Source organism: Pteropus alecto, unplaced genomic scaffold (genome assembly GCF_000325575.1).
Source record: "Pteropus alecto unplaced genomic scaffold, ASM32557v1 scaffold77, whole genome shotgun sequence".
NCBI lineage: Eukaryota > Metazoa > Chordata > Mammalia > Chiroptera > Pteropodidae > Pteropus > Pteropus alecto.
In genome coordinates, this window is record NW_006440820.1 from 1,390,523 (window position 1) to 1,404,523 (window position 14,001).

The 14,001-nt window shown below is 37.1% G+C and overlaps 1 protein-coding gene across 3 annotated transcripts in view; it reads right to left on the reverse strand.

Annotated features, from left to right (window-relative positions):
* The window catches only part of FUNDC1 (FUN14 domain containing 1), an 83,607-nt gene extending 71,796 nt beyond the window's left edge, over nt 1–11,811 (reverse strand). For all 3 annotated transcript variants that reach the window (XR_003048152.1, XR_003048153.1, XM_006917908.2), the window contains exons 1-4: nt 11,642–11,811; nt 10,780–10,936; nt 7,265–7,340; nt 2,656–2,784 (exon numbers count right to left, since the gene is read on the reverse strand). Coding sequence is in view for 1 of the 3 variants with exons in the window: in XM_006917908.2 (XP_006917970.1) it covers nt 2,656–2,784; nt 7,265–7,340; nt 10,780–10,936; nt 11,642–11,669 (390 nt within the window). In the remaining 2 variants the exon portion in view is untranslated. The remainder of the gene's footprint in view (nt 1–2,655; nt 2,785–7,264; nt 7,341–10,779; nt 10,937–11,641) is intronic.
* Between the last annotated feature and the right edge of the window lie 2,190 nt (nt 11,812–14,001).

Genomic DNA, 14,001 nt, shown 5'->3' on the forward strand with positions numbered 1-14,001 from the left:
TGCCTTTTGCAATTGCAACAGAAAGAATAAAATACCTAGGAATAAATCTAATGAAACATGTGAAGGACATGTAATGAAAATTACAAGACCCTATTAAAAGAAATTGAAGAAGATACAAAGAAATGGAAAGATATTCCATGTTCTTAGATTGGAAGGATCAACATAGTTAAAATGCTTTATTACCTAAAGCATTATACAGATTTAATGCAATCCCCATCAAAATCCCATTGGCCTTCTTTAAAGAAATAGAACAAAAAAACATAAGATTTGTATGGAAGCATGAAAGACCCCAAAATGCCAAAGGCATCTTGCAAAAAAAAGAATCAGGCTGGAGGGCATCACTCTGCCCGACTTCAAATTTTACTACAAAGCAACAGTAATCAAAATGGCATGGTATTGGCAGCAAAACAGACACACAGACCAGTGAAACAGAATCGAGAGTCCAGAAGTAAACCCATATTTATATGGGCAAATAATTTTTGACAAAAAAGCCAAAAACATACAGTGGACAAAAGAAAACATCTTCAATAAATGGTGCTGGCAAAACTGAAAAGCCACCTACAAAAGAATGAAACTATACTGTTGTCTGTCACCACACACTGAAATTAACTCAAAATAGATTAAAGACCTAAATATAAAACCTGAAACAATAAAATTCATAGAAGAAAACATAGAAACTAAACTCAAGGACCTTGGACTTAAAGAAGATATTATGAATTGGACCTCAAAAGCAAAGGAAGTAAAAGCTAAAATAGATGAAGAATGGGACTACATCAAACTAAAAAGCTTCTGCTCAGCAAAAAAAATTGTCAACAAGGTAAAGAGACAACCATCAGAATGGGAAAATATATTTGTAAGTAATGCCTCTGATAAGGGCCTAATATCCAAAATCTACGAAGAACTCATATGACTCAATAACAACAAAATCAAATGATCCAATCAAAAGATGGGCAGAGGACATGAACAGACACTTCTCCCCAGAGGACATACAAATGGCCAACAAATATTTGAAAAGATGCTAAACATCGCTAACTATTAGGGAAATGCAAATCAAAACCACAATGAGATACCATCTCACACCTATTAGAATAGCCATAATCAACAGGACAAGCAATAACAAATGTTGAAGAGGATGCAGATAAAAAGGAACCCTCATCCACTGCTTGTGGGACTGTGAATTGGTACAGCCACTATGGAAAACACTATGGAGGTTCCTCAAAAAACTAAGAATTGATCTACCATATGATCCAACAATCCCTCTACTGGGTATTTACCCCAAGGACTTGAAAATCCGTATCTAAAACAATTTTTGCACATCGATGCTCATAGCAGCATCATTCACAGTATCCAGGACATGGAAGCAACTGAAATTTCCTATGATAGATGATTAGCTAAAGAAGCTGTGGTACATATATATAATGGAATATTACTCAGCCATAAGAGATGAAATACTGCCATTTGTGACAACATGGATGGACCTCGAGATAATCATGCTAATAAAATAAGCTGGACAGAAAAAGTTGAAAATCACATGATATCACTTATATGTGGGATATAAACCTAAAAGCAACAAATCAACAGGACAAACAAACAGAGACTCGTGGACAGGGACTCAGACTAGTGTTTACCACAGGGGGGCACAGGAAGAGGAGGGAGGTAGATGGGATAAAGGGGATCCAATGTGGTGACAGAAAGAAATCTAACTATGGGAGGTGAACACAGAGTGTAAACATATATATGCCTTACTGTTAAAATGTACAGCTGAAACTTATTGGATTTCGTTAACCAATCTCACCATATAAAGAAATTAATTTTTTAAAAAAAGATATTTTGTGGAAAAATTTTTAATGTGGACTGTATATTAGGAAATATTATATCATGTTAAATATTTCGGGATTAATAAGGGTAGTAGTATTTGTATAAGAGAATATCCATACTCTCAGGAGATATGTGCTAAGTATTTCAGCGTGAAAAGTCATGATGTCTTAAACAGTTTAGAAAAAGGAAAGTGAAAATCTCACACACATACACATACGTATAAATACATACACACACACAGATAAAGCAAATGCTACAAAATGTGAACAATTTGGTGAATAGATGAAGAAAATATGGGTATTCACTCTCTATTTGTCTTTCAATTTTGCAACTGGTTTGAAATTTTTCAAAATAAAAAGTTGAGAGAAGTAAAAGGATAGAACAAAAATGAAGACAAAGGAGTACTCATTTCAATTCTAAACATAGTACCAGAAGAAAATAGAGAAACTATACATTAAAAACATTAATAAAACTAATATAGTTATAAAATATACACAGTTTAAAAACTTTCACCTCAAGAAAAAGATAGGTAGTTTTAGTTTTACCATACCTTGTCTACACATATACACATTTGTAAAAGCAGAGGAAAAATTCTGGATAAACGTTATCAGCTATATGCAGATAAAAGTAGGTGAAAGAAAGGGAGAGAAAACTACGTTAACTACTACCAAAAAAAAATTATAGATTTAAATGGTAGCTTGATCCCAAATTTTAACCCTCTGGACATGACCAAAAACATCAATTTTTTTAAAAGAAGATAATCCCCAGTCACATTTTCTGCTAAGCAAGACCCATCAAAAAAAAAAAAAAAAGAGGCAAAAATGTACATTGTCTTACTTCTTCAATTATGTTGTTGATTTCAGGTGCTGCTTTATTTGCTCCTTTCTTAATCTGTCTTTTCGCTTTGTTTACACCTTTTTCAACTTTCTTCCAGTCGATCTGCACATAGCCACTGTGACTAGCAATCTATAAAAATGTAATAAAAATGGTTAATTCTAAACCAACTAGGTTGTTAACGAATCTATTAACCAGGAATATATGAACATTCAGATTTTGAGAAATCTATGAAGCTTAGAGGTGAGAAATCACAATTCATTTACTAATTCATTTACTTAACAGATACTGAGTGCCTACTCCCTGTACCAAGCACTGTTCCAGGCCCCCAAGCTATAGCCAAGAACAAAAGAGCATAAGTCTCCAACCTCAGAGAACTTCAGGCCCATTATAGAAAACAGACATTAAGCATAAATAATTACTTAGATGTGATGAACACCAATAAAAAAATTATAGTATATTAGAGGGATCATTTTATAAACTATATAAATGTCTAATCAATGTACTGTATACTTGAAACTAACAAAATAAAATTTTAAAAAATTATAGTATGATGGGAAAAGATTTCAAATATTATAACAACTATAATTCTATCATAACTTTTGGAATTTAGTAATTAGCTAAAAAGACAGATTATCAAAATTATACAGCTAATAAAAAAGCATCTTTTAATTAAAAAGATGTTTAATTACAAGAGATCAGAAGTGGATCAGTTATTAGGTCACTAAAGCAATCCAAAGTAGCTTGATAAAGATTCTTCACTAGATCTGACTCTACTTAAGACTAATTTCTGGTAATTGCTTTCGAAAGTAGAATATAAAAGAAATATGCTCTACATAAGTTTCATGCCATAAATCCTTTTAATAAAACTATAGCTAAATGCCTATTAACCATAAGAAAAAGTCTCATGGTACTACTGAGACACTGAAAAATCTGAACAGGCACAATAGTATGTGTGTAAGCCAGTACAGTTAGTTAGTCCCTCCAAACAATAAAATCAAAATATAATCACATAAGTAGTAAAGAATTAGGCCTTGTATCACTTCTATCAAACTTAGGCTTTCTTTATAATCTTTTAATGCATCACTTTGACTATTAACCACACAGAAAATACTTCAAATAATTAAAACAGCTGATTTTATATAAACAGGTTGGAAATCATAGGCTCCATTTTCACTGTGAATGACTACATAAAAGAACTTAATACATTTCTTCCTGTATTTATTTACCTACTATCACTTCAAACTCTATCCTCAGCAAAACAGTGGTGATTAGATCAAATGGCAAGTGAAAGCTTTTCCAGGCAGTAGTTGACACAGTAATTGGGTCACAGGCATGGAGATGATGATGAACCCTAGTGACTCTTCCATAGATAGCAACTATAAGCCCTGGTTAAAATATAAGAGCTCAATACTTAACAAAAGCAAGCAGATTTTGAAGGGGAGTTGAAATTTGTAGGTAGGGTAACCAATATAAGGTGAGTTGCCCATTTTTCTGGCTTTATCCTGAGGGCGGGATGCAGTTGCAGGGTGGATAACACTTCAAAAGAAAATATGCCATCTTTCCAGCCTGAAGAACCAGAGGACAGAGCCCAGGACAATAACAACTGCCAAAACAAACAGAGCTAAAGAAGGGGAGTCCCAAATTCTATATGTAAACTCTGTCCACATCATGAACCACACATTCATGGGGCAGAACCAAGCATTCTGGCTAAGGATAAAAGAAAGAAACTGAGATTTGAGCTGCTACCCACCACAGGTAAAATAAGAGTTTACAATTTGAATCTAACCAAGTTAACTGCCTGCTAAAATCAAAACATCAACACACTTCAGAGGAATAAAACAATCCAGAGTCTCTACAACATAACACTGCCGATGCCCAGGATAAAATCCAAAGTGACTTGATAAAACAGAAAATATGGCCTACTCTCAAAAGAAAACGAAAAGATGCCCACCTTGAGATGACCCAGATATTCAAATTATCAGGACTTTAAAACAGCTATCATAACTATGCTCAATGAGGTAAAGAGAACTATGCTTGTACGCAGTAAAAAGAAATCTCACCTGAAATACAGAAAAATCTAAAAAGAACCAAATGGAAATTCTAGAATTGGAATATACAATATCTGAACTAAATGTACTGGATAGACTTAATGGCAGAAGGTAGACAACAAAGAGTCAGTGAATTTGAAGCTACATTACTAGAAATTATACAATCTGAATAAAAAAGATTGAAAAAAATAAATGAACAAAGCTTCAGGACATTATCAAAATGCCTAACATGTATGTGATCAGAGTCATGTTCGGAAGGAGAGGAGAGAAAGGAGGGAACAAATATTTAAAGAAATAATGGCTAAAACCTTCCCAAACATGGTTAAAGATATAAATTTACAGATTCAAGCAGCTCAGTGAACTCCAGGTAATGATACTCAGATTATGTGTGGGTGGGTGGGGTGAGGAGGAGTATCAAGTGTGTGTTGGGGAGGCGGGGAGGAGGGGGAGGGGAGTGGCACAGAGAAGTTTAATAAATGATAGCTAAATTCTCATATTCATACTGGGAAATCAACAGTTAATACCTCAAACTGATATATCAAGAAATGTCCAATTAACTTGTTTTTTAAAAAAAGATAAATACCTTACAAGTCAGCCAAAAGTTCAAAGTGGTTCCCTCAAGGGGAGGGAAAAATGGGTGGAGGTAGTGAGAATGGGAGAATATTACTCTAATCTGTAACAAGCCTTATACATGTGTTTGACTCTTTGAATCATGGGCATATACAACTCCAGAAAAATAAATTTAAAAGATTTACATACCACTGTCTATTTTAAGATGGCAGTGTGATAAATACCTACTGGAAAACACTTAAATATTGAGTTACTAGAAAAGTTTTAAGGTCTAAATAAACTAATATTTATCTTTAAATATAAGTAAAGATAACAAAAATATGAAAGTGGGTCAAAAAAATATGAAGCAATTAGCCTAAAAGCCATTTGTTACTCTTATTTCCTCTGCTTCCTTCTACTGAGTTTTCAATGTTAGTCATGTTTGTGGGAAAAAATGGTTTGATGCAGACAAGTCCCCTGTTCTTTTGCTTAGTGACTTCAAAAAAATATGTGGACTAGGTCCAAAGAAGTAGAAGGTAGCAATGTGGATTGTAATAGTACATATTGCATGGTCTGAAATGGATTTCTGAAAAACTGACACGCAGAGTGGATCACAATAAATAATTTTCAGTATTCTGTGAACGTTTCAGGAAACTCTGCTTCAGTCCAGTACCCCTTTCCACTAAACAGAAATGACAACAGAGTTTTCAAACAGCTATAGAATTAAATATCTTAATTCTTGATAAGTCTATAAATATCTTAATTCTTGATTCTATATAAACCCAAGTCAAAATCAGCTTAAATAAAATTCTCTTGTATACCAATGCTGGCATATTCACCCAAAGGACTAAATTTAGATATTAACCATATTCCTTTTTACCTCTTACCACAAGTAATAAGCAATTACTCCTAATAATGCCATCAACAGAAAAAAAAAACTTTTTTTAGGAGTTGTTTAATAAACAAATCGAAATCTGTGCTTAACACATACAAATCCTGTCCCTTTGGACTTTAGGCAACAGCACTGGTTATTAAATGATCGATGACTTAGGTGCTGAAGTCAGATTTTGGTTGCTATGACCATCAATCATTTTTTAAATCTGGTACAACTGACAGTTCTCTGTATCTTTAAAATTGTTGCTAACATTCATTCTCAGAGATTTTCAATTTCAGGGAACGATATTTTTGGACAAATATGTGGCAAACAGACATGAATGCCAGATAACATCCTGATAAACAACCTCTAACAGCAAAACATTTTTAAATCTTAGAGGAACATGAATGAAACTAAAATTTCAAATCCACCTACCTCAGAAATAGGATTATGGATAATTTTTTAAACCTAATTTTCCACTTTCTATATTATTATGGTTCCCTACTTTTAAAAAACATGTTTGAAATTGCTAACAGCAATTTCCTCTGGGAAAGAAAACTGATGGCTAGGAAACGGGAAACGGAAACGAGACCTTTTGAATTTTATATACTGTGTGTGTGAATTTTAAATGCATGTTTAAAATGGTCAGAATGAGTAGGTTTATATCATTGATGAAATGTTTACTTTGCTAAGGAGATGCTTCAAGGGAAATTTAGGTAAGTAATAAAAAAAATGAGGTACCTCAAATTTTAAGTTTGTCTTTTTAATAACTGGGATCATATTATGCTTAAAAAACTTAGACGTATTTAAATTGTCTTTCATGACAGATACCAACTTTTGAAACTCATTTTATTTTTTCCATAATAAACTGATGACTAAAAGAAAAATTCCATCTTCTATTAAAATAGACAGGGGTGAAGTGGCTAAAACTTGACTTTCTCAGTTCCCAAGGACTGCATATATAAGCAGAAGCAAGGAACTAAAGCTTTTTTTTTTTTTTTTTACTTTTATTAAATTTATTGGGATGACATCGGTTAATAAAACTATACAGGTTTCAAGTATACAATTCTGTAATACATCATCTGTATAGTGCATTGTGTGCTCACCACCCAAAGAAGGAACTAAAGTTTTGACATACCTGCAGTAGAAGAAAGCCACCACCCACTGCAGTTGCTGCAAGTTTTCCAACTTTCTGAAACAAAAATCCTGCACACCTTTAGTGAAAGAAATAAGAAAAGATGAGATCAATAATGTACTCAACTGTCTTCTACTTTTCATTACTTTCCTAATAGAATCTTAACATCTTCCCACCTCTACTCATGTCCCTTACCTGCTCAGAAATCCCCAGTGTTCCCTGTCAGTTATATAAGCTACTCAAAAGTGCACAATCTAAGTTGTCTGAGATGTATGCTTTAGGAAAGAAAGAAAAGGAGGGAAATTTACAGGAAATAAAGATTGGCTGCCGAAACTGAACATTGAATATTCAGGGATTCATTGTACTTTCTTCTACATTTCTAAAGTTGAAATTCCCCATACTAAAAGGGATTTGTTTTGTTTAATATTGTCAAGATGTTCTACACACCTAACTCTCCCCCATGCTACTCAAACCTTCTGCTCCAACCCAATTAGTTTCCAAATAGGTCATCACTGTTGCTCAAGCTATTAATCTCCCTGTTTCTAGGGGTTTCCACCTAGCTCTACACTATCTAAAGCTTTTCTACCCTTTAAGGTCCAGCTGGAGTTCCATCTCATGGCTTCCTTACCTATATCTATATGTATCTCTATATTAAAGTCATTTTGTCTCATCTATCCTGAATGTCACCCCATACTCCTTTTGTGATTCTTTTCCTTCAGTGAGCTCATACCCTTCAGTATTCCAGATCCATTGTGTGCAAAAGAATCTTGCTAACTCTAGCCTTCTGTACTGGGTTAGTGGCCGCCAAAATTCATGCCATTCCCAGAACCTCAGAATGTGACTTTATTTAAAAGGTTACTGCAGATATAATTTAAGATGAGGCCATACTGGAGTAGGGTGGGCCCTAAATCCAATATGACTTAATCCAGTATGTCATAGAGACACACAGAGAGAAGATGGCCATGTGATGGCAGGACAGAGACTGGACTAAGTCTACAAGCCAACGAAAGCCAGAGATTGCTGGCAACCACTAGAAGCTAGATGAGAAGCATAGAACAGATTCTACCTTTGAGCCTCCAAGAAGAACCAACCCTGCCAACACCTTTCAGACTTCTAGCTCCCAGACCTGTGAGAGAATAAACTTCTTTTGTTTAAAGCCACCTAGTTGTGGTACTTTGTTACAACAGTCCTAGGAAACTAATATGCCTTCATAAATGGAAAATTTACATTTCCAATCACATGATGGAACTCCTCCAGCACTCAGAACCACATACAAGCATACCTTGTTTTATTGCGCTTCACTTTACTGCACTTCATGATGTTGCATTTTTTACAAATTGAAGGCAATACCCTCCACCAGCAAAAAGATTACCACTCTCATTGTTGTGGTGGTCTAGAATGGAACCCACAATATCTCTTGAGGTATGCCAGTATTCAAAATGCCCCAAAACAAACATCATCTTTCCAACGAAACCAACTGTTGCTAACCTCCCAATTTGAAAGTAATAGTACCATTCCACCAATAGTACACTTGCCACCTCATATTTATCTCAGACTCTGCTTCTTCATCGCCTTCAGGGTCCAACTAATTACCAATTCTATATACTCTATCTTCAAAACATTTGACTCATCTTCTTTGCACTCTCAAAGGCATCATTACCTTGTTCCCAGACCACACTAAGTAATCTTCCATACCCTCTAACAAATCTTCACACCTTCCATCTCTCCTAGCAACCACCCATCCTAACATGTTTTATTGTTAAAAAAAAAAAAAAAAAACCTACAACTACCTATAGCTAAATATAATCGCCTCAGCCTCCCACTCATGTCCTGAATTGGTCTGAATTGTTAACTAGCTAGGTTAATGTCTATTAACCATTCTTTCTTAATGTATGCCACAACAGTACATCTGTTTATACCTTAAGAAAACTGCAAAAATTTACCACACTGAATCTAAACTCATTGCAGCAAATCACTTGTGTAGTATGAGTTCTATTACACAGCTCCTAGGCCAACACCTGGCTATTATCCAAATATGTGTATTACTATAAAGATCATGTTCCTCAGCAGAGAAGTCAGCAACAAAGGCTCTGAAAAGGGAGCAGAGGAGGTAAGCAGCAGCCAGGTCTCCACAATATCCCAGGGAGCGTGCTCCACAAGCATGTCTATCCTTTGCTTGATGGCATGAGCCACTAAAATGAACTTCCTAACTTTCCCTGCTCTGCCAATTATGGGGCTTCTCGTCGAGTTTGACTTACAAGGAGAAAACACACAATGATTTAATTCTATTGCTCAATTATTTTCTAGTCTCTTTTAAGATGGGGATTTAGGCCCTGACTCACATTAACTAATCACCCATGGCACCGAATTGTGAGCTTATTTAAGCAGAAGACTAGACCCTGAATTATGGGGATCAAGGTACAATCGGCCTATGGGGAATCACCTGAATAACCAGATCCCTAACCAAGCATCTCTCTTTTAATTGCAAGCTTTTTCCATAAACAGCATTAATAGGCACACATCATGAATAAATACTGCACCTCTGCATCAAAGACCCGTCACAATGAATATTTCTACCATAAAATGGCATTTACAAAAAGGCATAGGAGTGCACCATTGTTCTAAAGTGTGTGTAAAATACAAATTTAAAAAATTAATTTTATACTGATCAAGTTTAAGTATGTAAATATTTAAATTAATATAAGATGAATTTAACTTGGAATCTAAGAAAAAATGATTATGCACAAGTTAAGCACCCATACCAACTTAAAAAATTCTCTATGGTCATGAACATTTTCAAAATAAAGGGTCAAACTTGTTTCTGACCCTTGTTATTTGGCTTATCTTTTATTTTAAGAATAACAATTAGATTTATAGTAACAATTATGTAATCATGTGGTCTGAAATGTTAACAGGTTACAATAATGCTTATTAACCATTTAATGTACCCCACAATATTATTAGTTAGCAATCAGCCCTTTAATTTCAACAGAGGCTCAATGTTCTACAACTCTTCAAGTATACAATCCAACTAGCCCACAAAAATCAACAGAATCATCTGTATCACAATAACTTTTACTGAGAATTTTACACTGCTCTCTACAGTGCAGACAATCCTGGACATAAGTTCTACTGTGGGAGTTCTCATGGGTTTTTCCAGTTGTTAGCAGTGAACAAGTAAAATATATAATTAACTCTTATCTATTTCTTCCTCTTTACTACCACTGAATCAGATCCACTACATTTGCTAAATTTGAGAAGGGGTTAAATACATAAAGAATCAAAGGAAGCATGAGGAAGGAAGAGTGGAATAGTGTTGGGCACAGGGGAGGGAGATCACCAAAACCCAACAGTCTCTGAGTATAGATTATACTAATCATATCACACAGAAAAGCCTCAAGGTAGAACTCATCTAGGATTAACAGTGTAAACCCACTGAGTGAGCACAGTAACTGTCCCATGCACAAAAGGGCAGCAGTCAGGCTCCCAATGAAATGTGATGAAAAAGATGTTCTCACCAGCCAGTCACTCCACCCATTACAATCTGGGTGGCTACTGAGTATTTTTCTACCATAGGTCCAGAACTGTGGCCAAATACTCGATTCCACCAGTGGTGTCTTCTTGCATACTCAGTTAAATCCAACACTTCGTAAGATTCGTCATCACTTTCATATTCTTCAAAATACAAAATGGGAAAAATAAACTTAGAGTCAACCGAAAGTCAGAAACATACTATACAATTTTTATCTGCTACATACAACTCACTGTTACTTCTGGACTACAGTTGACAATACCCAGATGAAAATACTGAGTTTCTTACATATAATCCCTGAGACTAGGGCCTCAAGAGTAAAGGGTCTAGCATTCCCTTTCCAAAGGCCCAAGGCCGGCCTGGGGAGTCCGAGCCAGGGCCAGGTCACAGTTACACAGCAGCGAGGGGTTACCCCAAAAATCTCAATACAGTCAGATCAGTTTCACAGCATGAAGGATCACCCCCAAATCTCAGTAGGGCCAGGGCCAGATCTCCTCTTTCTTAGTGGGAGAAAGAGGAGATCCTCCTCTGATAGAACCAGTTAGGGGTTCAGCAAGAAATCACTTCGGAGTTAAGACTAAAAAACATGTTTGAAGATAAAAATGAAAGGCCAGAGATGAAGGTAAGGCCCGAGAAGGGCTGGGCTATGAGCGGGTGTCGCACTTCCCCTGCGTTCCGCAGAGGGGAGGGGAGCCTAGATCCGAGGGGGTGCTCAAAAAGGATGCCTCAAAAAAAAAAAAAAAAGCCCCAGGAGCCATGGGGGGCAGGGAAAGAAAGAGACGCCCCGGGAGCAAGGTCGAGACCTGTGAGCCGCGTCTTAGATACTACTTTGGGCCCCGGCCGCTCACCTTGGGGAGGGGGATTCCGGGTCGCCATGATACCTCCGGCGGCCTGTATTGAGGGTGGTCCCCGCCCACCCTGCCTCTCGCCACTACTTTAAGAGCCGCTCTAGGCCCAGGTGGAAGTCTATGGTCTCTTTTTGCCTCCTCCTTCTCCTTCTCGGAGCGCGTTATCCTGTCCCCGCCCCCTTCTCTCAGCGCAGGGTCTTCCGCGCAAGCGCAAGACTAGGGGGTGGGGGAGGAGAGAAGTCGTGAGCCGCCCCGCGAGGACTTGTGGGAGCTGTAGTTTGTTGCCCTCCGCAACCCTGGCTTCCCGCCCCCACTCCCTAGAATTTCCACAGCCTATATTGTTGTTAGCGTTTAAAGAGCCTTAGGGCCGGAGGGTTCATCGCATGATGGTATAAAGCGAAAACTAGCATGGCATTTTGAACACTACCGCAATTCAAACCCTTGAGAAAAAAGGCTCTCAAAAAGAGATTAAGAGAAACCCGGTTCACACTGTCCTAAGAAGGCAAGCTCACCAACCGGTGGAAAATTTTTCTAACGTGCTGCTGCTGGGAATTGGAACTTTTTTATTCACTCCCTCTCCACACGTTTCCTGCCAGTAACCCGAGGGAGGTAGAGAACAGCCCAGGAACTGACCTGACTCGAGTTATTCCAGAAGATATAATTTTTTAAGCATCATTTTATTTAAATCTGACAAAAGAATGAGGTCAAGTTCTAAAAGCCCCACAGATGTTGTAGAATGAAAAACCGTGATCACTAAGCAGCTAACTCAGGTTCACATAAACCAGCCCCCAAACTTGTTTTGAACTTGCATTGTACCTGCATTTGCTATACAATTAAAATAGCCCTCTCAGTGTTCGTTTTAATGGAAAAACAAGTTCTCATACAGGTTACGTTACATAAAATATTGACTTAGAAAAATCACATGTAGCTTTTTAAATCCTGGTGCTTTAAATGCAAGGGTTGATTCTCTGAAGTTCCTCAGCCTGTGGCCCCCAAAATGTAATTCTAAGACTGGCTGGAGATGTTAGTATTCAAAGACAGTTACTTTGTATAAGATTTCACTTTTCGAAAAATAAAACAACTTTAAGGGACACAACCTCAGATGTCCTCACTGAAATATTTTTCCAAAAGTTACAAATTTGAGTTCATACACTCCTTCCTTCCCATTGCCCACCCACTCCTAATGAGATGCTTACAAGTAGAGAAATAGCAAATTATGAGCCATTGAAGAGAAAGGAGAAAACAAGACAAATTACAGATTGAAAGAGCAAAAAGTATGGTTGACTGGGCCAATGACATGCAAATGACACTTTCATATACTTCTAGTAATATCTGCCAACCACAGAAAGAAGTCACTGTTTATAATTAAATGGTCAAGGAGAAATTAGGGAGACAATGTAAATAAAACACTGCCCTGAAGATGCCAAAGAATAGACCTTTGTATTTCAGTTATATCCTATTGACCTTTAAAAGAATGTACATGCCCAAAAGGACTCCTCATGGTTAATTGGGTTCAAATTCATAGCAAGAGTCTAGCAGCCATTGTTTACAAAGATCCCTAATACACACTGCATTTCACAGAAAAGCTGCCCTGAAATACCTGCCTCCTGTACTGTATTCCTGCTATGTGAGCAGACCCTTATAAAGGAACTCCTAGACTGGTAAATCAGCCAATGGGCTGAAGAGATGCCCTAGTCAACTGGGGCTGGTAGCTATATCCTCATTTGCATATTCGCTAACCAATCAGAGCAGCTCCACTTCAATCAATCTGGTCAGCGCAATTTGGACCAAGCAAACAGTGAGGATTTGGAGTCCTCATTTGCATAGAAACGAGCTAATCAGAAACCAGGGAAAGGCGCCGGTCTCTAAATAAGCCAGCTTCTCGTCTCTCTCACTGGAGGTCACTTTCAGGTTCCATCAAAGATTGTATTTCCTTGGCTGGAGCTGCAACAACACCAAGATGAGCTGCAACACCTGAGCTATAACACCAAGGTCTCCTCACCCAGACTGCCTCACCAGTGCTACCTCACAGCCATGCTGTTCCACAACCATGTGGTTCCATGAGATTGAGTTATCTCACACTGTGCTATTACACAGTTGAGCTATTTCACAACTGAGCTGTTTTCACTGAATAAAGTCTCTTCCCTCACTGCACACCAAATTGGGAATTCCTGTTGATGTTGAATTGAAGACAACAAGCTTCAGTTGTCAATCCAAAAATGAATTAAAAGGCACTCATTTCTCTGAAGGCCTTGAAGGCTGAGAAGGAACTTTTTAATGCTCTTCCCTTCCTTCTTACAGTAATATACCCTTGCCATTACCTTAAAGAAGTTGGTTGTATAATGTTTTTCTAAATGTGA